This window comes from Canis lupus, chromosome 26, assembly GCF_048164855.1.
Source record: "Canis lupus baileyi chromosome 26, mCanLup2.hap1, whole genome shotgun sequence".
Lineage (NCBI taxonomy): Eukaryota > Metazoa > Chordata > Mammalia > Carnivora > Canidae > Canis > Canis lupus.
The window spans coordinates 4,445,584-4,473,231 of record NC_132863.1 but is presented as its reverse complement, the minus strand read 5'-3'; the positions used below and the strand labels follow the sequence as shown (position 1 = coordinate 4,473,231).

The 27,648-nt window shown below is 41.3% G+C and overlaps 1 protein-coding gene and 2 long non-coding RNA genes across 10 annotated transcripts in view; 2 read left to right on the top strand and 1 right to left on the bottom strand.

The window, feature by feature from the left end:
• The first annotated feature begins 1,097 nt into the window (after positions 1 to 1,097).
• On the top strand, positions 1,098 to 4,748 carry LOC140617980 (uncharacterized). Its single transcript, XR_012018140.1, has 2 exons — positions 1,098 to 1,461; positions 4,476 to 4,748. It is a non-coding gene; the product is annotated as an uncharacterized lncRNA (long non-coding RNA).
• Positions 2,927 to 26,487, bottom strand: LOC140617981 (uncharacterized). Its single transcript, XR_012018141.1, has 3 exons — positions 25,888 to 26,487; positions 7,438 to 7,491; positions 2,927 to 3,985 (listed from the first exon to the last, which is right to left on the bottom strand). It is a non-coding gene; the product is annotated as an uncharacterized lncRNA (long non-coding RNA).
• The window catches only part of KIZ (kizuna centrosomal protein), a 131,234-nt gene continuing 119,057 nt past the window's right edge, over positions 15,472 to 27,648 (top strand). For 5 of the 8 annotated variants that reach the window (XR_012018139.1, XM_072799824.1, XM_072799823.1 and 2 more), the window contains exons 1-2: positions 15,482 to 15,702; positions 27,118 to 27,180. Coding sequence is in view for 5 of the 8 variants with exons in the window: in XM_072799824.1 (XP_072655925.1) it covers positions 15,515 to 15,702; positions 27,118 to 27,180 (251 nt within the window). In the remaining 3 variants the exon portion in view is untranslated. Of the gene's footprint in view, positions 15,703 to 26,473; positions 26,609 to 27,117; positions 27,181 to 27,648 lie in introns of those variants that run through there. The other 3 variants (XM_072799827.1, XM_072799829.1, XM_072799828.1) reach the window with 3 other exon arrangements.

Here is a 27,648-nt window from a genome sequence, read left to right as displayed (position 1 = left end):
CTCCATTTACTTGTCTTCTTCTTCTTTCTTGTTTGTTTGTTTTTTTTAAGATTTTATTTATTTAGAGAGAGAGGCAAAGACATAGGCAGAGGGAGAAGCAGGCTCCTCGCAGGGAGCCAGATGTGGGACTTCATCCAAAGGCAGACACTCAACTGCTGAGCCAGCCAGGCATCTCAATTACTTAGGTCTTCTTTAATTTCTCTCAGTGATATTCACAGTTTTCTCTGTATAAAATATCCATATCTTTTGTCAGATTTATCCCTAAGTATTGCATTTTTATGTTATTATACATGTATTTTTTAAAAATTTCAATTTTCTCGTTGCTTGTTGCTGGTTATATACAGCATGGACTTTTAAAATATATTGATCTTTTATCCTTGAACCTTAATAATCTCACTCATTAGTTCTTAGCAAGCCAACAGAAACCAGAGGTCAGCCATAGTGTGGTGTCCCTGCTCCCTTTAGCCAGTTTAGAGGACATTTGTTACATAGATGACCATGGGTTGACCTCTATTTCTCTATGTGCTATGGGATCTTTTTTTTTTGAAGATTTTATTTATTTATTCATGAGACACACACACACACACACACACACACACACACACACAGAGGCAGAGGGAGAAGCAGGCTTCACACAGGGAGCCTGATGTGGGATTCCATCTGGGGATTCCAGGGTCATGCCCTGAGCCAAAGGCAGCTGAGCCAAAGGCATGCCCTGAGCCAAAGGCAGTTCAACCATTGAGCCACCCAGGTGTCCCTGCTGTGGGATTGAACAAGAAAATCATCATCTCCAAGCCTCAGGATAATAATGCTTCTCTTGCCAGGATCTTGATGGTATGTTAAAGGCCCACCCAGAGCAAACACTCAGTACATGCCTAATATTCTAAGCCCTGTATGAAAATTTCTTTCTTCTTTGTTTTTATTTAAGATTATTTATTTATTTATTTATTTATTTATTTATTTATTTATCTATCTGAGGGAGTGTGCAAGCAGGGGGGCGGGAAGAGGGAGAGAGAGAATCTGGAACAGACTGCATGGAACCCCACTCGGGCTTAGGGCTCGATCTCAAGACTGTGAGATCATGACCGGAATGTAAACCAAGAGTCGGTCACTTAACCAACTGAGGCACCCAGGAGCACAGCCCTGTATGGAAATTTCTTTTGCGCCCCCAAGTGCCATCACCACTTAGGCCCAGACTCAAAAAGTCCTTACTTGCTGCGCTACCATGAGATACTCCATCAAGGAACCAAAGGCTAGGTTCTTAGCTAATGTATATGCTGTTTCTAAACAAAGCAGATTCTGTCCAGGCCCATTTTTTCCCTTGGTGTCCTGGAAGTGACCTTCATAGTCTCTTTACAGCCAAAGGCACCCTGTATCACTTTGCCTGCAGGTGTGTTTTGGTCCTGGGCTGCCTTGGAAAATGTGTAGAAGACGGGAAACACTAGGAGCAGCCTTCCATCAGTGAGTAATGGGAGTAGGTAGGCAATAAAAATCCTACTTCCTCATCCCTCAATCAGATGATTCTGTTCTACGTAGTCGCTGAGGTGTCCCAGTTGCATTGGGTCATAGTTGCCCATAGCAGTAACCGCTCATTAAGGCACTTCATGTCGTTTCCTTTCCTTCCCTGTCTCACACCCTCTCTTTCTCAACTGCTTCCTGGGATCACCCCCTAAACAAACCAATTGTGTATTAATTAATTAATTAATTAATCCCTTGCCTTGAGATCTGCTTCCAGGACTCAACCTAAGGAAGGTCATTTAACAAATGATCAAGCTAGTTAGTAGCAGAGCTAGAGTTAGAACTCCAGTCTTCTGGCTCCAGATTATGTCCTTTAGACTTACTCAATAGGGCAGTGTACACTTGAAACAGTGATGATACAACATTGAGCAGCATGTACTTGGGTACTAACTAACAATGCTGGACTGACTCTGCCATGCTTGTCTCTTAAGGCTATTATTACAAAGTAATAGATCTGACTCTTAGGTAGTTTCAAGCAGCAACAGAAACAGCGAATAGATTGAAGGTGGGGCTCAGGTGTAGATCACTAAGGCCAAGAAAGGATAAGTTTTCTAAGAAAATGGAGTAGAAGTGGTATGGGGTATTAAAAAATGTCTAATGGAAATTGGAGAAAGGGGCCTTAAAGTGGTAGAGCACATCTGTAAATATGACTAAATGATGTAAGTTTCAAAACCATGGCACATATACACATCTGATGAATGACCCACTCACTCATAGTGCTACAGTGGAATGGCACTGTGGTGTACCAGAAAGATGCCTATCTCTATGATACTATAAAGCCAATTTAAAAAAAGTAAATAGTAACTGCATTGTGTCACCAATGTCATTATCATAGTATATGAAATAAAACAAGTCCACTGGATGAGGACTGATTAAATTATTTCATGTAATATCTGTAAAATAAAACATTGTATAACTATTTAAAAAGAATAGGATGAAAAAAAAAAGAATAGGATGGATCTACAGCTCTCCATATCCTAATATGGAAAGATCTCCAAGATACGTTAAGCAAAAATGCAAGATGCTGAAGAGTGTAAAGAATAACACCATTTATATTTTAAAAGATATAATAGCTATATAGATAAAAATATATATAGATATACATATAGACATGTGTGTAGAATAACTCAGGATGTCTAATTTATTTTTTATTTTTTATTTTTTTAGAAAAGTGTTTTTTTTTTTTAAGATTTTATTTATTTATTCATGAGAGAGAGAGAGAGAGAGGCAGAGAGACAGACAGAGGGAGAAGCAGGTTCCATGCAGGGAGCCTGATGTGGGACTTAATCCCAAGACTCCAGGATCATGTCCTGGGCCAAAGGCAGGCACTAAACCGCTGAGCCACCCAGGGATCCCCAGGATGTCTAATTTAAAACATGGCAATTGGTTGCCTCTGGGAAAAGAAACAGAAAGGTCTGGTGACAGGGATATTTTCACTGTATATCTTTTCAGTTGAATTTTGCATGACATATTGCTTTAAAAAATAATGAAATATGAGAACTCTTTTGGAAGCCAATTGCAGCAGAATGTAGGTAAATCATTGAATGATGCAGGACCATGTGGAAAGAGAGGTTCCGCCCATAACTATACCAAAGCCCAGATATAAGAGTGAAGCCGTCTTGAACAGTTGAGCCTCAGCTGAGCTCCTGGTTGAATGCAGCCTAATATGCAACCCAGATCACCCAGCTGAGCCCAGCCAAGTCACAGATGCATGGTGAATAATAAGTCATTTTTCTTTGAAAACACTAAAATGCAACTAAAATGCACACACACGGAAAAAGAAAGATATATAGGAGAGGAAAAAAATAAGAAATTGTTGAGTGCAAAAGAGTGACTTTCCAAAGTAGAATTCTAAGGTAAGTACGAGACACCTTTTAGCTCACTTTCATTGCTGCTAAGCAATAGCAAGTAATTAACTGTGTACACAATACCAGTCCTGAATGAGGGCATTCTACAGTAGGGATCCAGTGATACAGTAGAAATCACATAGATTTAAGACTTCAGCAATCTCCTTAACCCCAGACCCTCGATGAAATAGTGATGATAACATACACTTTGCAGAGCTCTTGTGAGGCTTGAAGAAGATTCCCAAAGATGATCCTCGGCTAGAAGACAGTAGGTATGTAATAGTCATTGGCTTCTTCAACCATTGCTGTCCACCTCAGCTGTATCAAGTTACTTGATGCTGCATTACAAATAATCCCAAAACTTAATGGCTTAAAATAACAAGGATCATTTATTATCTCATGGTTTCTGTGGACCAGGATTCAAGAGCAGCTTGGCTGGCCAGTTCTCTCTAGCAGATGTTGTCTAGAGCTGCAGTCATCAGGAGGTTAGACTGGGCTAGAGAACCCACTCTCACCCATTTGCATGGCCCCTAAGTACTGCCTGTTAACAGGAAGCTTCAGTTACTCGCCCAGTGGCTCCTTTCCAAGGATCGCTCAGGTGTCCTCACAATACTGTTTACCTGAAAAAGAGAGCCATCCTTGAATATCATCACCATCGTAGAAGTTAGCCTCAATTCAATGTAGGAGTGTACTATATACAAGGGCATGAATTCTTGGTGGAAAGGAACACTGAGGGGCTGCTATGAGTTGAGTTGTGACCCCCCCCCATTCATATGTTGAAGTCATAAGCCCCAGTATCTCAAAATGTGACTTTATTTGGAGATAAACTCTTTAAAGAGATAATTTTTAAAAAAATTTATTTATTCATGAGACACACACACACAGAGGCAGAGACATAGGCAGAGGGAGAAGCAGGCTCCATGCAGGGAGCCTGATGTGGGACTCAATCCCGGGACTTCAGGACCATGCCCTGGGCCAAAGGCAGACGCTCTATCCCTGAGCCACCCAGGCATCCCTTTAAAAAGGTAATTAAATTAAAAAGAGGTCTGTGGGGTGGGACTAATCCAATGTAGCTGGTGTTCTTATAAAAAGAGATTAATACATATGCAGGTACAGAGGGAAGACCACATGAAGACATGGGGAGAAGGTGGCCATCTGCAAGCCAAGGAGAGAGGCCTCAGAAGAAACCAACCCTGACGGAACCTTGGTCTTGGGCTTTCCGCCTCCAGACTGTGAGATGATAAATTCCTGTTGTTGAAGCCATCTATTTGTGGAACTTTGTTACAGCAGCCCCAGCAAACTAATGCAAGGGTCATTGTGGAAGCTAACTTCCATATTGACCATCCTGTTGCATTTAAGAAATAGCAGCTTCCTCAGACACAAGGATACATATTGCATAATTCAATTTATTTTTTTTTAATATTTGTATTTATTTATGATAGTCACAGAGAGAGAGAGAGAGAGGCAGAGACACAGGCAGAGGGAGAAGCAGGCTCCATGCCAGGAGCCCGACGTGGGATTCGATCCCGGGTCTCCAGGATCGCGCCCCGGGCCAAAGGCAGGCGCCAAACCGCTGCGCCACCCAGGGATCCCTCAATTTATTTTTTTAAAATATTTTATTTATTCATGAAAGATGCACACAGAGAGGCAGAGACATAGGGAGAGGGAAGAAAAGCAGGCTTCCCGTAGGGAGCCTGACAGGGAACTCGATCCCAGGACCATGGAATCATGACCAAGGCCAAAAGCAGATTCTCAACCACTGAGCCATCCATAAGCCCTGTATAATTCTGTTTATATGAAATTTTCAGAGTAGGCAGATCTGTAGAGACAGACAGTAGATTGGCAGTTGTTAGGGACTGGAGGTCCAGGGAAATGAAGAGTAACTGCTAATGCATGAAGGATTTCCTTTGGGGGTGATAATATGTTCTGGAATTACAGAGTGGTAATGGTTGCATAATTTTGTGAACATACTAAAAACCACCAATTGTACACTTTAAAAGGATGAATTTTATAATATGTGAACTACACTTCAATTTTTAAAAATGGCTTCTTGTTGCTAATCTGCCCATCAGTTGGTATTTTGGGGTAATATTTTGGGCTGAGTTCTAGTCCCCGAGTTGGGTTGAAGAACACTAAAGAAATATATGCCAGTCTTCCTCTCTGCAGCAGACTTACAATTGAGTTGTGGTAATGAAAAATTGGTTTAAAAATACTTCCGATGCATTATTTAAAAGGCTGCCAAGAGTCCAGTTAGAGTCTAGCTTGAGGAAGTCTACCACTGGGGAGAAGCAACACCTTGGTCACTCCCCCATTGGCCCGTTCCAGCTTTTGCTCAAGCTGCAGTGACCCACCCTGTCATGCATCAATTGACCCAGGCCTCAATTTCCCTGATCCAGAAAACATTTGCCATTGTGAGGAGCCAAATATAGTAGTTAAGAGTTTGAGTCCTGTGCTATATCGTGATGGTTGTAATATCCTCTTCTTATGAGCTGTGTGGCCTCAAGTTGGATTGTGTGCCCTTGATGTACCCTAACATTTGATGATATTTGTTGGTGCATGGGTGTGTGCACACACACAACCATTAACAAAATGAACCAGTTGCCATATTCTTTGGTTACATGTAAAAATAACCTTGTCCTCAGAGAGACATTGGAACCATTTGCTTATTGAATGTTTTCTAGAGACCAGGCCTGTGCTAAGAGCTTCTCAAATGATACCTTATTCACACCTTACAATAACTCTGTTAAAACAATATATCGCTACCCTCATTTTTGAAATGAGGCAAATGAGGCATTCAAGATATTAAGAAATGGGCTCACACAGCTAGTATGAGGCAGGGTCAGAATTTGAACTCAGGTCTTCAGATGTCAAAGTATGTTATTTTTGACAATATGGTGTTACATGCCCTTCCAATGCCCTTCATTTCTCCTCTTGAAAGTTGGTGGGCAAAGATCCCTACAACTGCCAGGGCTGACACAAAAGTAGTGAAACTGAATCATGGATTGAGGTTCCCTACTGAATGCCACCTACTAAGTCCTTGGTGATAAATTCAAGTGAGTTGACTTCTCCGAGGGGGCATGTGAGGTTTGATGAAGGAGGATGGAGAGAAAGCTGGGAAATGCCTTTGAAAGACAGACAAATAGAAGAAGCAAAATGTGGGCACTTACCTCTGATGGCTCTCTCCATCTCCCCAAGGGATATTCTTCTTGCCTTCTGAAGTGATGCTAACTTCTGTTTATTGAGGGCTAATTCTACCAGACAGGATTCTAAGTGCATCGCACAGGTCACCACATTTGATTCTCTCCCTCTCTCTCTTTTTTAAAGATTTTATTTATTTATTCACGAGAACCACACACAGAGGCAGAGATATAGGCTGAGGGAGAAGTAGGCTCCTTTCAGGGAACCTGATGTGGGATTTCATCCCTGGATTCCCGGGCCAAAGGCAGATTCTCAACCACTGAGCCACCCAAGCATCCCACATTTAATCCTCTCAACATGCCGGAAGAATTTGGGGCATAGCAAGTTTAAGTAATCTGCCCAAGTTTGCATAGCTTGTAAGAAGAGGTGGTAGTATACCATGCAGAGGGGGACCTGAGCCAAAATTTTTTACTTCTGTATTCAACCACTTCTCTAGGACACCACGGCAAGTGTTTGCTGGAACAGGGAGGGTACTCTGTGTGGCAGCCACCATTCGAGTGCCCCAGGAATGAATGAAGTCAACATGTCTACAAAGACACATGATATAGATAATTGTAAACAATGAGAAGCGGAACATTATTCATCCAGTGCCCTGTCACCCTATAGACATAAACACACAACCATCAAATTAAATACTATTTATTATGTAAAACCCTTTGGTTTCAACCTGTCTGTGAGTTGTAAGAGCAGGCCCAGAGCATCCCTTTGTTTCCAATCCTTCTAGTTAGGAGTACTTGTTGAACCCTGATGAGAAGTGCATCCAAGTGGCAAACAATTATGAAATCCACCAAATGACTTTTGAGAAGAATCTTAGCATGCAAATATTGTTCATGCATGACACCAGCATCCACACAGATTCAGGGCTGCTGCTCACCTCCCACAGTTGCAGAGCAGTCCCTGCCAGACAGAACCAAGTCACCATCCAGTCCTAATGAAAGAAAAGAGTACATACAAGGATTTAGTGCTGCAGATCTATTGCCTCTAAGGATTCCTCTCTGTCAACAAAGGGATAATCCTGAAGGTCTCACGGAAGCACAAATTCAAGGACTTCATGGAAATCATAGGTACGCAAGAGCTGTGAGACAAAATGCACCGGTCTCATTTAAGAAGTCTATAGTTAGGGGGCACCTGGGTGTCTCAGTTGGTTAAGCAACCAACTTCTGATATCAACTCAGGTCTTGATTTCAGGGTCCTGAGTTCAAGCCCCATATTTGGGCTGCATGCCCAGCATGGAACCTACCTAAAAAGGAAGTGGAGGAAGAGGAGGAGGAGGAGGAGGACGACGACGACGACGACGATGAAGAAGGAGGAGTCGTCTCTAGCTGGAGTCATTTAAATGCCCTGTTATTCTATTTCTGGCTGTTAAATTTAGCTTTCACAGAGCTTGTGTATTTTAGAAACCCACATAGTAGATGTTGACTTACATGATATGAAATAAAATGAGGAAATCCATGTTTTCACTTTATTTATTGGAATTTGCACTCAATTCTTATTGTTTCAAATTAGCTGTTATAAATGCCTTTGAACAAAATGCTCTCAGTAAGCATGCTCTCCTGTATTATTAGTCCAGGTTCTCTGGAGAAACAGAACCTATAAAAAAGATGATAGATAGATAGATAGATAGATAGATAGATAGATAGATAATCTGGAGAGAGAGAGATTGATGTATTTTAAGGAATTGACATATTTAATCATAGGGGCTAGCAAATCCAGCATCTATATGCAGGCCTGCAGTTTGGACATTTCAGTAGGAACTGATGCTGCAGTCTTGAATCCAAAAGCAACTTGGAGGCAGGATTCTTTTTTTCCAGGACCTCCAGTCTTTTTTCTTAAGGACTTCAATTGATTGAAAGAGGCCCATTCAATTGTGGAGGACAATTTGCTTTACTCAAAATTTATTGATTTAAATGTTAATCACATCTTAAAAATACCTTCACAGCAACACCTAGACTGGTATTTGACCAAACAACTAGACACCATGGCCTAGCAAACTTGACACATAAAATTAATGATCACACTGCCTCTCTTGAACACCATCACCTCCCACCAAGGATGGCACCTCACATTCTAGTTCCCACCTTTCTACCTCCTCATAACTTATGACCTCCCCTTGTGCTTATGCATCTTGTCACTTTCTCTCTAGATCTTCATTGTCTGACATAGTAGCCAGTAGATACACATGTACTGTAAAAGTTAAATTTTAATTAAAATGAAATGAAATCTAAAATCCAATTCCTCATTTGCACTAGCTGCATATCAATAGTCACATGTAGCTATTGGCTACCATATTGGACAGCACAGAATAGAACCTTTGCATTATTGGTGAAAGTCTCATTTAACAGAGCTACTCTAGATGCTTCTTCCTCAGATATTGACAATCTCAGAATTCCAGGTTTGTAGTCTTCTTGACCATCTGGATGCTCCTGTAAATCCTCTTTGATAATGTTGTGGAAGGGCATTTGGATGCACTTGTATAATTGTTCAACAGAATGCTGTGTATGAATCAGGCTAAGTAATGCCAGCTGCTAAAACAAACAACCTCAAAATAGCAATGGCTTAACACAATAAAGGCTTATTTCTTGTCCAAGTCACATCCTCTGCTCTTTGCAGTCATTCCGTGTTCTTCCAGAGCCACAGTGTTCTCCACTGGAATCTGACTGTAGTGGGCCAACAAACAGAAAATGGGGAAGAGAGTATAGAATATTTGGGGGTCATCCTTAGGAGTGGCTGCATCACTTCCACTCACATTCATTGGCCAGACTGGGCCATATAGACCCATCTAACTGCTAGAAAGCATCAGACATGTAGTGCCAAAGAGGAAAATGAACCGAATGGTGAACACATAGTGCTATATCACAGCATGTAGAAAATTGCATTTATCAGTGAACACTATTCCCCCAAACAATGAAACATGTCTACATAAAAACCCTCCTGCATACATTATAATTTTACACATCTCATACAGAAAAATAAAAAGTATCAGTAGGTATTGATGAATAATAGCAAATAGTGAGTTTCAAGGCCATGTAGAATGGCGGTTAAGAAAGGATGGAATTTAGAATTAGAAAAGGTCTGTGTTTGAATTCTAGCACTACTGCTAGCTGGCCAAGAACATACTGACAACATAATCTTAGGCCAGTTGCTTAAACTTGTGGTGCCTTCAAAAGGACAGTCCTGGGGTTTAAATGATGCAACAAATGCTTACACCAGCAAATGCTGTGACAAGGAGGGGTTACATAAACATATACATGTGACAGCCTCTTCTATCTTTTTTTTCACTCCTACGTTCTACTTTTGAGTCCTCTCTTCTTACAAACTGTATTTTCTAATAGCATAGGATGCAATGTCTAATATTTTGGTAGAGTGATGGCAAAATGAAATAATTTTCCATGTTTGGTTTGTTGTAGGTTTAGTTGTACCCCCCCCCCTCACAAATTCATATATTGAAGTCCTAACTCCTAAAACCTCAGAATGTGACCTCATTTAGAACTGGGGTCATTGCAGATATAATGAGTTAAGATGAGGTCATACTGGAGGAAGGAGGGCTCTAATCCAACTGACTAGTATCCTTATAAAAGGAGACATTTGGAGACATGCATGCACACGGGGAGGACACAACGTAAAAATGAAGTAGAGATCAGGGTGATGCATCTATGAGCCAAGGAATGGCAAAGATTGCCAACAAACCACCAGAAGCTAGGAGAGAGGCATGAAATAAGTTCTTCATAGCCCTCAGAAGGAGCCAATCCTGCCAACACCTTGATCTCAGACTTACAGCTTCCTGAACTGTGACACAATAAATTTTTGTGGTTTAAGCCACCCAGTGTGGGGTACTTTATTATGGCAGCCCTGGCCAACAAACATAATATCCAAGCAGTTATTGACTCAAATATACAGGATCCATTTGTAAAATGGCATTTAAAAATGTAAAGTTTAAATTGTAAAATTCCAATTTCAACATATTTCCAAAACCAATTTTCCACTCATAAATCTGTTTTTGAGCTTACAAAATCAGCAGTTTTTCTTTTCTTTTAAGATTTTACTTATTTAGGGATCCCTGGGTGGCGCAGCGGTTTGGCGCCTGCCTTTGGCCCAGGGCGCGATCCTGGAGACCCGGGATCGAATCCCACGTCGGGCTCCCGGTGCATGGAGCCTGCTTCTCCCTCTGCCTGTGTCTCTGCCTCTCTCTCTCTGTGTGACTATCATGAATAAATAAATAAAATCTTTAAAAAAAAAAAGATTTTACTTATTTATTCATGAGAGACACAAAAAGAGGCAGAGACATAGGCAGAGGAAGAAACAGGATCCCTGCGGGGAGCCCAATGCAGGACTCTATCCCAAGACCCCGAGATCACACCCGGAGCCAAAGGCAGATGCTCAACCACTGAGCCACCCAGGTGTCCCACAAAAGCAGAGTTTCATATGGATCATCCTAGGATCCATGATTACAGGGATAAAACACTGTCTTTCCTTGCTGTATGTTTAGTGGGGCTCCTGGGAACCCATATTTAGAACTAAATTCACTAATACCACACAGCTGTGGCCCTGGCCAAGTCCCTTACCTACCCTGAATCCTTTTCTTCTTCTAAAAAATAAAGAGGTGACAGATTCTCTCTTTCACCTATGACATTCGGTAGCTTATAGGAAGCCTTGTGGGTCCAGGCAGACTTGTAGGCCTGCAGTCCAGGTAAGTGAAAACAGAGCTGCTTATAGAAATCAGCTCTACTAATATAAAGGGATTTAAAAATAATATTGAAAGACCATACTACAGCAAATTAAATTTCTAAGTAAAGAACACTGAATTTATTAGAAGTGTCAACATTCAGAATACATAATTTTAGCATACTCTAGAAATATTCACTTAGTTTGCTATATTTTGTTTTTTTTCTTTTTTATTTTATTTATTTATTTTTTTAGGTTTTATTTATTCATAGAGACACACACAGAGAGAGAGAGAGAGGCAGAGAGAAAAGCAGGCTCCATGCAGAGAGCCTGACGCGGGACTCGATCCAGGGTCTCCAGGATCATACCCTGAGCTGCAGGCAGCGCTAAACCGCTGCGCCACCAGGGCTGCCCTATTTTATTGTTAATAAAGAAGGTTCTATATCTAGATTTGTCATATGTCATTAATAAATCATTTATAAAATGCAGATTATAATTATTTTGAATTATCTATTTACTGTTTAATTATATTTAAGTTTAGGTTCCCCTAAAATGGCCTAATAAAAATTTGAGATGCTAAGTGACTGCTTCATCTGCTTACTCTGTGTATTTGCTGAAAATAATTAGTTATATTAATTGAACTTTTTTTTCCTTTAAAAAACACATCTGGGTGAGGCTGAATCTAAATAAAATATGCTAAAAATATGCATTATTTTTGCCAGTGTGGTGGGTAAAATGTAGTTTGCACTAAAATGAGCAAAATAAACCTTTGTACATGACCATAGAATCAATTTGGTATAATGATTTGATATAACAACTAAACACAGAGTATTAGTACTACCCTGAGAACCAGGCAAGAGGACCCCTGCCTTGGCTTCTGTATATTAATAGAGTCTGTTCTGGCCCTTTTCTGGCCATGCTACTCCACACAAGGGAAGAGGCCCCAGTATATACTTGTCTGGAACTCACACACACACACACACACCCTTCTTCTTTTTTTTTTTTTTTAAGATTTTATTTATTTATTCATGAGAGACACAGAGAGAGAGGCAGAGACATAGGTAGAGGGAGAAGTAGGCTCCATGCAGGGAGCCCAATGTGGGACTTGGTCCTGGGACTCCAGGATCACGCCATGGGCTAAAGGTAGACACTCAACCGCTGAGCCACCCAGGTGTCCCCACGCACACCTTTCTTAGAACACATTCCAGGTAAGTACCACTCTGACATGCTTTGCTCAAGGCCTTGGAGCTTGGCAAGCTCCAAGGCCTTTAGAGACCTCTTTCCTGGATCATTCCTGAAAGGGTGACTATCACTGGTGGGCTCACCATTAGGCTTGGTGTGTGGCTATGAGAGGCTAAGGTGGACTGGGTTGGGGGACACATACATTCCTGTCTGTTAGGAAGCTCCTCACAGTGCTTGATTGAGCCTCAAGTGGTAGAGGGTAAGTAGGGGAAGAAGTCACAGAACTAAATCCCCCTGTGGCTTTCCAGGTTATTAGGAAGGCACATTGGTCAAGGTAGGAGGAAAGAACAGTTTATCTACAACTTGTCATTGTGAGTTATAATCATTTCATACTTCAACAGATAGCATGAAGGCCTCCAAGTACTCTAGCCCTGGACCTAACAAATAAGAAGAGCAAGCCGAGTAACATCATAATTGTATATTGCCAACCTTTAAGTGGTCCATCTATCTCGCTAATGATCAATTTGCTACCTTTAGTCACACCTTGCACATAAGAATAAGTGAAATTAGTGGCTGAGAAAAGAAACCAAGTGAAGAATAAGAGACTAAAGAAACGCTATAGTGTAGTTCTTCTTCTACTCTGTGGGTTTGGAATATGTTTTTCTTCAGGAAGCTTATGCCCCAAGATGATGACAGTCATAAAAAGTGATGTTTACTATGTGTGGGGCCCTTTTATAAGCATTACACACATTAATTAGTCATTATAACAATGGCATAGGTGGGTCCTGCAGTAACAGCCTCCCCATTCTACAAGAGGAAGTCTGGGCATGGAGAGAGTGACTTGCCTGCAGTCACACAGCTAGGTGGAGGAAGAGGAGATTCGAGCCCAGGCAGTCTGGCTCCAGAGGCTCCGCTGAAGGATTCGACAGGGCGTTTGTCCACTGAGTCACGTCTGCGCAAACAAATGTCTGCTTCACAAGCAACTAGTTAGCCACTCTTCCCTCTTCACAACCACATCCTTGGGGCAGCACGGACTTTCCAGCAAGCAGCTGTTCTTTTTTTTTTTTTTTTTATATGGGGGAATGTTTTATTAAGAATAAAAAAAAAACACACACAACTTCCTGATAACATTTTAGAGCAAAAATGAATAAAGAAGATGCAATATTTCCCATAACAATATCGAAGAAATAACATCAATGAGTCCAGAAAATATCTTTAGGAGATAACATGGTGTCACTTTGCAGAGTTCTGGGTGAAATCTTTTCTGAATCACCAAATTCAGACATCTGTAAAACAATTTCAGATTAAGTTGTTAATTTCTGTTTACATCCAGTTTAGAAATTACCATGATGATTTCCCTCCATTTCTTAGAAAATGTATTTCAATAAGAGAAACTTGACGTTCTGGATTGGTAAGTACCCTTTGAAATTCCCAGAGATTAACCTAAAGAAAAACTGCAATATCTGTGTGTGTGTGGCAGGGGGCGGAGTATATGTGTAGGCGCCCCAGAAGCATGACACCCAGCATGTTGTGGACTTGACCATTTCCATCCAATTCCGCAGAATTGCTGGTTCACCACATCAGCCCAGGAGGAGGACATATCCTCATTTCAACAGACACCTCCTCAGGGTCCTCTGCTGTGGAGGACAAGTCTCTGAGTCCATGAGCTGTCTCATTCCCTATGAGAGTCTTCAGAGGATGGGGATACCTGCAGGTCTTCTTAGAGAACTCTCGAGGGGACAGGCACACAAGTTCCCTCACTCTGAATGACACAATAAACTATTGGTCAAAAGAAACACAATTCCCAGACATAGAAGAAACTCTGATACTTTGTATCTTTAATCTGCCTTCGATACATGAAAACCTACAAAAAAGTGTGATTTGTTGACCAAAATTCCTATTTTCCTTTACTTTCCAGTAAGCATGACCTTTCCAAATTTCCATATAGAGTGGAAATACATTATTGAGCCCTTAAATGCCAGTGCAAATGATGAGACGTTACAACTGCACATCTACGGTCACACTCAGAGGCATTTGATTGGTCATGCAATAATTTCCATTCCACAATGAATTTGTCAGTCTCTTCTGTAAGAAATACAATGATAACACAGAGCACCTATAACCTGGCATGAAAAACCATTTTGCTAGATTCATGAACTTGGCACTGTTTTCCTGAGGTATAAACCGAGGTCAACATTGAAGTTGAAGTGACATGAAATCCATGAGTCCACCTCTTATGTGTCAGGAGGTGTCACAAAGGGGGTGGTAGCAAAATCTTCCTGAAACCTTATATTCACTGGGAGGCGGGGCAACTCCCTTGGGATAAGGGTCCTTGTCAGTTTCCTTGTCTTCAGTCTTAATATAGGAGGTAGGGAAGGGAACATGATATAATCAACGTGGTTCAAGTAGGCTGGATGCAGTTATCTCCTGAAAAATAGACATTTAATTCCTTTTGTACCATTTCCAAGCCACGACCAAATGTGTCCATATTTTTGGGGAGACTTCTCCATCTACATTTTGTGCAAGTAAAACTTTGCACACTCATACATTATTGTTTCGCAAGCAGCTGTTCTATTGTCAGGGCTGAGCGCAGAGTATTTTGGGTTGTCTTCTTTTATGGTGTTTTGTTCTGCCTCTTAAGTGTGGTAGGAAACAAAGTTTAGTGCAGCGCCCCGCTCAGAAATCCTGAAGAAGGGAGGGAGAGGTGGTAGGAAGGAGAGGATGAATCCGGGAACACTGGTGCAGCTTGATGCCGCAGGCGGAAATAACCTACTGAACTGCTCCTACCCAGCGGCGCTCCCCACAACCCCTCAGCCTCTACCAAGGTCCTCACGGAGGCTCCCGGTCGCGGGGAGGGCCAGGGTCTCTCCCGCGAGAATTCTGAAGGGCGAGGGGAAAGGGAGACGCCAGACTCGGGAGAGGGAAGCCGGGGAACCGCGCCCCCCCCCCGCCCGGGCCGCGTCACCACGCGGAGAACCTTCCCAGGGCCTCCGAAGCTGCGCGCGCAGCCTCACAGCACGCCCCGCCCCCGCCCCGCCCCCCGCGGCGCCTGCCCCGCCCCCCGCCCCGCCCCTCCGCGGCGGCCGGCGCCCGGTTTACCGCGGTGCATGGTGGGGCCGTCGCCCCGGACAACCCGGCCCCCCACCCCCGCCCGGAACGCGGCTGCTCCTCGGCGGTGCTGGGGCAGGGGGCGCGGCGAGGGCGGCATGCGGCCGGCCTCCCCGCCTTCAGCGCCTCTGGCGAGCTCCGACTACCACGAGAGGCTGGGCCGCCTCCAGCGCGGGCTGCGGGACAGGTACGTCTCCGGGGCCGGGGCGCGCGGGGTGGGCCCGGCCGGGGGTCAGCCGGCGCCCTAACTCCGCGGCCTCGCCACCCACCACCCCCGCCCACCCCCGCCGTGTTTCTCAGAGCCCGGGTCCGCCCGGGACGCTCCCCAGGCTCCCGGTGCGGCCTAGAGGACAAAGTTCCCCAAATACGGTGCCCGCCGTCCTCACGGGAGGGCTCCCACCGGGAGATGCGGCCGCGTCACGCAGTTTGCCCAGAAGCGACACTGGGAGTCCTCTGCTGCCACTCTCATCACGCCTCGTGGATTTCCCTACTTCCCTTCTACACGCCTCCTCCCTTGTCTCTCCTAAGATCGTCATCCCTCCCTGACAGCTGCACTGCATCAGCGATGACAGCCTGGGCACGCAGGCGGGGGAGTGTGTGTGAGAGAGACAGACACAGAAAGACAGAAGCATCTGCCCTGTTTGAATGCAGGAGACATTTTTTGGGGCGGGGGGAACGAGGGCTGGCCGGATTTCCAGCAAAGAGGTGACATTTACAGAAGGAGAAGTCCAGCTTCCAGAGGGTTCGTGATACTTTGATTAAGACGTGAAGGATGAGAGCCACTAGATCTAAGAGCACAGAGAGAAAATTATAAAGCAATTTACTATAAATAACCACATAAAAGATAAATTGTTGGAACTGTTATTCAGCTGCTAAATTAATTGGAGTTGGAAATCTCATTAGTTGACAAGAAAGGAAATAGATATTTGGATCTCTTGATAAACACAGCGTTTAATGAATGTTAAAAGTTACAAAATCATTTCAGTGAAGAGGAGAGCTTTGTGTGTGGCAATTCTAAAATGACAATGATAATTACATATAAGGTAAAGGCAGTAATAGGTGGTTATAAAAAGGAATTATATTCATCTTAGCCTCGATTTAATTCTTGTCAAATATTTATAGAACATCCGCAACAGGCCTCCTTAATTGCCCTCACCATATTTTACCCCTTGATCCTTTTCTATATCCTATTTTCTTTCTGACATACTGCCACTCACCCACTCCAGGGACCTCCTCACCTCCAACTTAAAAAAAACAAGACAAAACAAAAAAACAAAAACAAACAAACAAACAAACAAAAAAACACTTCCTGCAGTGGTTTCCCTATGGCAAGTATTGATCATCCCATTCCCTAATTTACGTTATCTCTATTTTAATACCACTGTAGATAAATGGCTTGAGTGACTTGCTCCCTGCTTAGAGAGAGAATTCCAGGAGGACAAGAACCATATTTAGCTGTATCTTTAGCTGGTAATAGAGTACCTGAGGTGGAGGAGGAGCTTGACAAATTGTTGAGTGAATGGCAGAGATCCCAACGTCAACCAGCCAGGACCCAGCAGTTTTGAATGTCACGTATACAACACTGTAGCCACACATTGTCACTAAATCTTGACGATTTACCAGTCAACCAGGGAAAGTGAAGAGTATGAGATTTCAAAAATGGTATTATGTCTGCACATACCTTATAATTAAAGGAGAAGACACTGCTCTGCACATCAGCACACCTAAAGTGCTTTTGCTCTGTTAGAAGAGTAGCTTAGTGTTCTTAGGCCTTTAGTTACTTGTATCTCTTAGCCCAAGTTCTAATTTTAAAATGTTGCTGGTTAAAAAATAAATAAATGAATAAAAAATAAAATGTTACTGGTTTAAATGGCATTCTTTTTGAACTAAGTTCATTGTGAGGTATCATTTTTACTTTCTGTGCTAGGAACACCTGGTGGTTTATAGTCCTTATGGTATAATAACTGTGTAATGATTAGTACTCACTTTATGTTTAACACTTAAAATGTTTTAACTGTTAATCAAGGTGAGGCTGTTGAAATTATATAAGGAATTCAAGTAAAATTTTGTAGCCTATTCATGGTTCTACACTTGGAGGTTTTTAAAAATTGTTAAGTTGGTACAAAACTGTTGCTATGTGTTTTCATCTTTCATTTAAAAAAATATTTTTTTTAGAGAGGAAGTGTGGAGGGGCAGAGGGAGAGAGAGAGAAGCCCAAGTAGGCTCCTCGCTGAGCGCGGAGCCTGACATGGGGCTTGATCTCACTACCGTGAGATCATGACCTGAGTGGAAATCAAGAGTCAGATGCCTATCCAACTGAGACACCCTGGTGCTCCTTATTTTTCATCTTAAAAGTCCATAACTAACTTCTCATGCATAGTAAGTACAGAGGCATATAACTTTGGATGCAGAGAAACTTGGGTTCTGCTCTACAAAGAATTGTGTGACTTTGAGCAGGTTGTTCAGCTTCTCTGAACCTTGGCTGTTCACCAGAAATGAGGAGCACTGAATTACATGTATGGTAAGGCCACAGATTTGTTTTTTCTCTAGTAATGAGCTTCAAACTAAAAGAGTTGAATGTTGTAGTTTTACAAAGAAACAAGTAATGAATATCATTGTTTGTATCCTATTTGAGTGTTTGAATGTACCTGCTTTTTGTTTAGTTTTGTTTTTTAATCACTCTCACTGACTCTAAAACTTCAGAGTCATTTTAAAGGCTGCATCCCTGGGTCATCCCAGCTGCTTTATCAGTCCAGAAATTTCCTGGGGGTAGGAGATAAAAACAGCCTGCCCTTTTCTGGCCTTCTTAGAGCTGGCTCACTGATGGTCTAATATAGCTGGTCTAATAACTGGGCCTTTCCCTGGTAAGTAGTATATTTCTAGCCCAGTTTGTCTTAGCTGAAGTCACACATAAATGTACTTTTACATTCTTAATTTTATCCTCTTTGAGTATGGTGTTTTCTCTGCACTCGGTGAAATCAATCATAGAATCTTAAAGAGCCTGCTGGAGTGACTTTGTTACAGTGTGTGTAGTGCCACATGCATGGTAGAAACATGTGAGTGGAATTGACTCTTATAATTATATAAAAACATCCCTTTAAAAGGCCCATTAACCAGTTTTTTCAATGCCAGTATTGATTCAGAGTGAGATATCATAATAGTCCAGAAATTGATTCTGAGATATTAGCTAAGTGAAGCTGAAGTTGGTATTGAGACAAAAACAGAATAACAAGTGCTTAAAAGGAGAAAAGGGAATCATGTGGCTACACTCTTAAGGACTAGCAGCTGTGTAAACCTTTGAATGGTCGAGGTGAGGGATGCAGGTGACTAAAACCATGGACTGTATTATGGGTATACATCCCAGGGTTGGGTGTTTCAGAGATTCTGAGATAAAGATTTAGTATGTAGGGGTTGCAAGGTCATCTTCCACATAAACCTTTCTCTGGCTTTTTATTGGAGTAAATATCTTGTTTTAAGTCTTAAATTTAAAATAGAAATGAAAGACAGCATTCAGAAGCTCTGAAGCGTGGATGAGGAGGTTGGGAAAAGGGCCTGTGATGAGATTAATGAGATTAGCATCATGTTGTACGCAGTGGAAGGCCAGGAGGTGTTTGTAGTTTTTCACCATCTGAAGCGCCATAATAGGTAAGTGTGACTGGCAGATGTGTTTATCTACTGAAGACAGAGGAGCAATGAAGAAGTTCTATGTTCATGATTAAAAAAGAACTTGCGGCACAGGTGGTGATGGATTCCTAAAAAGACTGTGGTCGTTTTTCACTAGAGGTTGTAGGTGAATTTTTAAAATTATTTTGAATTAAATTCAAGCTCGCAAAAAAGTTGCAAGTATAGCAGAAAGACTTTTAGTATTTCCCTCACCCAGATTCCCACTCTTAACATTTCATTATATTTTTTCTGTTTTTGTCTATCTGCCTGTCTAAAATTATTAGTCTTTTCTGAACTATGTGAGAAACTGCAGATAATGATGCCCCATTACTCCTAAAAACTCAAGTGTCTATTTCCAAAAATAAGGATGTTCCCTGACATGGATGCACCCTATGACTCTCCTAGTGTGGAAATCAACGCTGATACCAGTCCACAGACTCCAATCACATTTCACTACCTGCCTATTTTGCCAGCTGTCCTAAGACTGTTTTTTTCTTTTCTTTTCTCTTTTTTAAGATTTATTTATTTATTTATTCATGATAGACAGAGAGAGAGAGAGAGAGAGAGAGAGAGAAAGAGAGAAAGGCAGAGACACAGGAGGAGGGAGAAGCAGGCTCCATGCCGGGAGCCCGACGTGGGACTCGATCCCGGGACTCCAGGATTGTGCCCTGGGTCAAAGGCAGGCACTAAACTGCTGAGCCACCCAGGGATCCCCAAGACTCTTTTTTCTTTTCTGGACCAGGATCCCATCTGTGTACTCATTTGTTACATCCTTTCAGTCTCCCCCAGTATGGAGCTATTCCATAGTTGTTTCCTATCTTGTATTCTGACAATTTCATAGAGTCCAACTCTATTACCCTTCTAGAGGGTAATCCTCAAGCTGGATCCATCTAATGGTTCCTCATGATAAGACAATGATCACACTTTCTTGGCAGGAATAACACAGAAGTGAAGCAGGATGTCAGGGCACAAGGTCACAGATACACTTAAGGGTCCTTCTGTCTTTGTAATTTAATGATAGATGGCTCACTGTTCATTCTTCATTAACTAAGTATCCTACTAATCATGAAATTTTAGAAGCCGCCAAAGTGACTAATAAACAATTCTAACATGGAAGCAATTATGCCATATTTACTTCTCTTCTAAGTTCACTCTTATTTTTTTAAATTTTAGTTTAGTTTAAATTCAGTTAACATATATTATTAGTTTCAAAGGTAGAGTTCAGTGGTTCATCAGTAGCTTATAACACCCAGTGCTGCTAATCATATCACATGCCCTCCTTAATGTCCATCATCCAATTACTCCAGCCCCCCACCCACCTCCTCTTTAGCAACTCTCAGTTTGTTTCCTAGAGTTAAGAATCTCTTATGGTTTATCTCCCTCTCTGATTTCATCTTATTTTATTTTTCCCTCCCTTCCCCTATGGTTCTGTTTCTATTTTTGTTTTTAAGATTTTATTTACTTATTCATGAGAGACACAGAGAGAGGCAGAGACACAGGCAGAGGAAGAAGTAGGCTCCCCTTGGGGAGCTTCATGTGGGACTCGATCCCAGGACCCTGGGATCACGACCTGAGCCAAAAGGCAGAAACTTAACCACTGAGCCACCCAGGTGCCCCTTTATTGTTCTGTTTTGTTTCTTAAATTCCACAGATGACTAAAATCATATGGTATTTGAGCTTCTCTGACTGACTTATTTTGCTTAGCATAATATCTTCCAGTTCCATCTACATCATTGCAATCTCTCTCTCTCTCTCTCTCTCTATATATATATATATATATCTCATATCTTCTTTATCCATTCATCTGTTGATGGACACTTGGGCTCTTTGCATATTTTAACTATCATGGACATGGCTGCTATAAACATTGGGGTGCAGGTACCTCTTTGAATCTCTATGTTTGTATCCTTTGGGGTAAATACCTAGTAGTGCTATTGATGAGTCATAGGGCAGCTCTATTTTTAACTTTTTAAGGAACCTCTATATTGTTTTCTAGAGTGGCGTGGCTGGACCAGTTTGCATTCCCACCAGCAGTGCAAGAGGGTTCCCCTTTCTACAGCCCTGCCAACATCTGTCATTTCCTGACTTATTCATTTTAGCCATTCTGACTGGTGTGAGTTGGTATCTCATTGTGGTTTTGATGTGTATTTCCCTGATACCTAGTGATGTTGAGCTTTTTTTTTTTTTTTTTTTTTTTTTTTTTTTTTTTTTTCATGTGTCTATTGGCCATTTGTATGTCTCCTGTGGAGAAATGTCTGTTCCTGTCTTCTGCCCATTTCGTTACTGGATTGTTTATTTTTTGGGTGTTGAGTTTGATAAGTTCTTTATATATCTTGGATACTAGCCCTTTATCTGATAAGACATTCTCAAGTATCATCTCCCATTCTGTAGATTGTCTTTTGGTTTTGTTGATTGTTTCCTTTGCTGTGTAAAAGCTTTTTATCGTGATGAAGTCCCAGTAGTTCATTTTTTATTTTGTTTCCCTTGCCTTTAGAGACTTGTTTAGCAAGAAGTTGCTGCAGCTGAGGTCACAGAGGTTGCTACCTATGTTCGCCTCTAGGATTTTAATGGATTCCTATCTCATGTTTAGGTCTTTCATCCATTTTGAGTTTATTTTTGTGTATGGTATAAGTACCTCATACAGGAATTCAGCAAAGTGGCAGGATATAAAATCAATGCACAGAAACCTGTTGCATTTCTATACATTAACAATGAGACAGAAGAAAGAGAAAATAAGGAATTGATCCCATTTATACAATTGCACCGAGAACCATAAGATACCTAGGAATAAATCCAAAGAGGTAAAGAATCTGTACTCTGAGAACTGTAGAACACTTATGAAAGAAATTGAGGAAGATACAAAGAAATGGAAAAGCAAGGGGCAGGGCAAGATGGTGGAGGAGTAGGGTCCCCAAGTCACCAGTCCCCACCAACTTACCTAGATAACTTTCAAATCATCCTGAAAATCTGGGAATTCGACCTGATATTTAAAGAGAGAACAGCTGGAACTCTACAGAGAGAAGAGTTTGTGCTTCTATCAAGTACAACTCGTTTTTAGCCACTCTGCACTAAGCAAAATGACTAGAAAGAGGAACTCACCACAAAAGAAAGAATCAGAAACAGTACTCTCTCCCATACAGTTACAGAATTTGGATTACATTTCAATGTCAGAATGCCAATTCAGAAGCACCATTATAAAGCTACTGGTGGCTCTGGATAAAAGCATAAAGGATTCAAGAGACTTCATGACTGCAGAATTTAGATGTAAATCAGGCTGAAATTAAAAACAAATGAGATGCAATCCAAACCGGAGGTCCTAATGACAGGGTTATTAGGGATAGAGAGAACATTCCTTAGCATCTTAAAAGCCATCTACGAAAAGCCCACAGCAAATATCATTCTCAATGGGGAAATACTGGGAGCCTTTCCCCTAAGATCAGGAACAAGACAGGGATGTCCACTCTCACCACTGCTATTCAACATAGTACTAGAAGTCCTAGCCTCAGCAGGCAACAAAAAGAAATAAAGGCATTCAAATTGGCAAAGAAGAAGTCAAACTCTCCTTCTTCACAGATGACATTATACTGTACATAGAAAACCCAAAAGACTCCACCCCAAGATTGCTAGAACTCATACAGCAATTCGGCAGTGTGGCAGGATACAAAATCAATGCTCAGAAATCAGTGGCATTTGTCTACACTAACAGCGAGGCTGAAGAAAGAGAAATTAAGGACTCCCATTTACAATTGCACCCAAAAGCATAAGATACCTAGGAATAAATCTAACCAAAGAGGTAAAGCATCTATACCCTAAAAACTGTAGAACACTTCTGAAAGAAATGGAGGAAGACACAAAGAGATGGAAAAATATTCCATGCTCATGGGTTGGAAGAATTAATATTGTGAAAATGTCAATGCTACCCAGGGCAATTTACACATTTAATGCAATCCCTATCAAAATACCATGAACTTTCTTCAGAGAGTTGGAACAAATAATCATAATATTTGTGTGGAATCAGAAAAGACCCTGAATAGCCAGGGGAATATTGAACAAGAAAACCAGAGCCGGGGGCATCACAATGCTGGATTTCAAGTTGTACTACAAAGCTGTGATCATCAAGACAGTGTGGTACTGGCACAAAAACAGACACATAGATCAATGGAACAGAATAGAGAACCCAGAAATGAGCCCTCAACTCTATGGTCAGCTAATATTCGACAAAGCAGGAAAGACTATCCACTGGAAAAAAGGACAGTCTCTTCAATAAATGGTGCTGGGAAAATTGGACAGCCACGTGCAGAAGAATGAAACTAGACCACTCTCTTTCACCAGACACAAAGATACACTCAAAATGGTTGAAAGATCTAAATGTGAGACAAGAATTCATCAAAATCCTAGAGGAGAACACAGGCAACACCCTTTTTGAACTTGGCCACAGCAACTTCTTACAAGATACATCTATGAAGGCAAGGGAAACAAAAGCAAAAATGAATTATTGGGACTTCATCAAGATAAAAAGCTTCTGCACAGCAAAAGAAACAGTCCACAAAACTAAAAGACAACCTACGGAATGGGAGAATACATTTGCAAATGACCTATCAGATAAAGGGCTAGTATCTAAGATCTATAAGGAACTTATTAAACTCAACAGCCAAGAAACAAACAATCCAATCATGAAATGGGCAAAAGACATGAACAGAAATCTCACAGAGGAAGACATAGACATGCCAACACGCACATGAGAAAATGCTCCGCATCCCTTGCCATCAGGGAAATACAAATCAAAACCACAATGAGATACTACCTCACACCAGTGAGAATGGGGAAAATTAACAAGACAGGAAACCACAAATGTTGGAGAGGATGTGGAGAAAGGGGAACCCTCTTGCACTGTTGGTGGGAATGTGAACTGGTGCAGCCACTCTGGAAAACTGTGTGGAGGTTCCTCAAAGAGTTAAAAATAGACCTGCCCTACAACCCAGCAATTGCACTGCTGGGGATTTACCCCAAAGATACAGATGTAGTGAAACAGCAGGACACCTGCACCCCAATGTTTCTAGCAGCAATGTCTACAATAGCCAAACTGTGGAAGGAGCCTTGGTGTCCATCGAAAGATGAATGGATAAAGAAGCTGTGGTCTGTGTATACAATGGAATATTCCTCAGCCATTAGAAATGACAAATACCCACCATTTGCTTCAACGTGGATGGAACTGGAGGTATTATTCTGAGTGAAGTAAGTCAATCGGAGAAGGACAAACATTATATGGTCTCATTCATTTGGGGAATATAAATAATAGTGAAAGGGATTAAAGGGGAAGGGAGAGAAAATGAGTGGGAAATATCAGAGAAGGTAACAGACCATGAGAGACGCCTAACTCTGGGAAACGAACAAGAGGTAGTGGAAAGGGAGGTGGGCGGGGGTGGGGGTGACTGGGTGACGGGCACTGAGGGGGGCACTTTATGGGATGAGCACTGGGTGATAGGCTGTATTTTGGCAAATTGAACTCCAAAAAAAATATACAAAAAAAGAAAGGAAAAACATTCCATGCTCATGGATTGGAAGAATAAATATTGTTAAAATGTCTATGTTACCCAGAGCAATCTACACATTGATTCAGTGTGATCCCTATCAAAATATTGTCGATTTTTTTTCTCAGAACTGGACAAATAATCCTAAAATTTGTATGAAACCAGAAAAGACCCCAAATAGCTAGAGGAATGTTAAAAAAGAAAACCAAAGCTATTGGCATCAGAATTCTGGACTTCAAGCTATATTGCAAAGCTGTATAATCATCAAGACAGTGTGATACTGGCACAAAAACAGACACATAGATCAGTGGAACAGAATAAAGAACCCAGAAATAGACCCTCATTTCTATGGTCAACTAATCTTTGACAAAGCAGGAAAGAATATTCAATAGACAAAAGACAATCTTCAGCAAATGGTGTTGGGAAAATTGGACAGCCACATGAAGAAGAATGGAACCGGACTACTTTCTTACAACCATACAGAAAAATAAGTTCACTCTTATTTTACAAAGTAAAGATGTGTGTAGTGCTACTACCTAAAATGGCATCTCTATGATTTTTCTCTCTTGGAATCTTGTTTCCGTTTTAAATATAGGTACAGGGCAGCCCAGGTGGCTCAGCGGTTTAGCGCCACCTTCAGCCCAGGGCCTGATCTTGGAGACCCGGGATCGAGTCCCACGTTGGTCTCCCTACATGGAGCCTGCTTCTCCCTCTGCCTGTGTCTCTGCGCCTCTCTCTCTCTCTCTCATTAAAAATAAATAAAATCTTTTAAAAAAATAAACAGGATGCCTGGGTAGCTCGGCAGTTGAGCGTCTGCCTTCAGCCCAGGGCGTGATCCTGGAGACCCAGGATCGAGTCCCACATCGGGCTCCCTGCATGGAGCCTGCTTCTCCTTCTGCCTATGTCTCTGCCTCTCTCTCTGTGTCCCTCATGAATAAATAAATAAAATATTTTAAAAATTAAAAAATTAAAAAAATAAACATAGGTACACCCTAATTAAGAATAGATTGTGTTCCTAAGCAATGATTTGGTATTTGGATTTTGGACCGCATTTCCCTTTAAAAGAATTTGGTTAAATGGTAGTTTCCATTCTAGATTATGCTAAGCAAAGAAATTGACTTAACTTCTAATATAGCTAATAGTAACTTTTGGCATTTTTTTAAAAAGGGAAAACATACCTGAAGGAAAACAGAAACTGATAATTAAGAGCTCCCAAAGGGGAACATGGGCTCAGCCTCTTTTCCTCAGCAGACCACCTGAGGTCACCTTCTGCTGGATTCCTTCTCTTTGATTCACAGTCTCTCTTTTTTTTTTTTTCTCCATGCCATTTTTCTTGCAGACATTATGCGATTTCTCTTTTGGCCATTAGTTCATGTTAATTTGGCTTCAGTTGAAACTAGTACTTAGGTGGTAGAGCAGAAACCCCTAAGGTCAAACCCCTTGTAGTTAAAACCCCTCAAGAGCTCTTTCTGGGACTGGCTAGTCCTGTTCAACAGTTTTACCCCCCAGCGTCTTGGTTTTGCCTATTGCCACCTCCTCTGCTGCCTATTTCCTTTACCTCTTACCAGGCTTGGGTAGAGCTGTGTAGGATAAGCTTTGTCTTCTAGCTTACTGTCAGCACTCACCTGAACAGCACAAGCTAAGTCTTTACTGGAGAGTAGTTCCAGGGAATAGCAGTCAGTGACAAATCATCACCATGATGATTTGTGATGTCACAAAGTTATAAAAAAAGAAAGTTATAAAAAAGAAATTCCTCCAAATTCAAAGTAGTAGGGGACTTGGTCTTCATTAAGTATGAATGGAACTAGGTCTACTTTTCAAAGACATGGCTCTTCTCAGGCTTGTCTACTAGGGAGCAGAGCAAGCTACCAGTCTTCAATTGAAAGTGGATTTGTGGAAGTATGTTGTCTTGACCTGGTAAAACCCTCATTACTCAAATGCCGCTATCTCAGAAAAATCTGGCCATATTTTATTTTACATATTTATCTTATTTATTGTCTGTCCTTCCCCCTAGAATGGTTAGCTGCCTGACACCAGAGGCCTTGGCTGGCTTGTTCACCATGTTAGTTTTCAGGCTTGGAATAGTTACTGGTTCATCATGGCACTCAAGAAATACTTGCTGAATGAATGAACCTACTTTCCAGTCTTTTCTTAGTGCCTCTCTCCCATTTGCTTTGAAAATCTTGTTCTTTTTGCTTCATATTGGTATCATTTTGCTTTTTAGATTTCTATGGTGATTGCCAAATATTTTTGTGTTTTGAGTTTCAAACAGCTGGCATTTTCTGCTTCTTAGACCAGAGGAGCATTCTCACAAAGGTGTAATTTCAAAAGAGATCATGTTCTAAATCCAACTGCCTATTATTTATCAGTGTAATTTATTCATAAAATATTTTCTTTCTATATTATAGTGAAAAAAAGAGACTGGACCTGGAAAGGAAACTTTATGAATATAACCAATCTGATATATGCAGGTAAGATGTGACAGTAGTAACAGTGTTTGAACCAGTTGGTGTATGTTAATCAATAAAAACACAATCCTAATGTATGTTACAGATACCATAACAGTACTTTTGCTGTTCTCTCAGGTCTAATGTGTACTTATTTCCAGTAAACACTGAAATTTAATATAATCACTGTCAAATGTAGGAATAAATTTTGTCAAAATTTCTGTAAAGATAAAAATTATTTTCACTATTTGATATCTTGTGGTATTTCAGGAATCTATTTGGCTTACATGGCTGAGAGTAAGATGTATTATGTAGTCTTTCTTATCTTTTTGATCACAATTTAAACACATCAAGCCTATGTAATGATTAAGGCATAATAACTGTGGCTGACCTTTTAACCAATTGTTGAAGGCAGGGTTATGTGATGTCTCATTTGTTCATGGATGTTTGACAATGCCTGTGAAAGTTATTATGAGCAATGGACAAAATCCA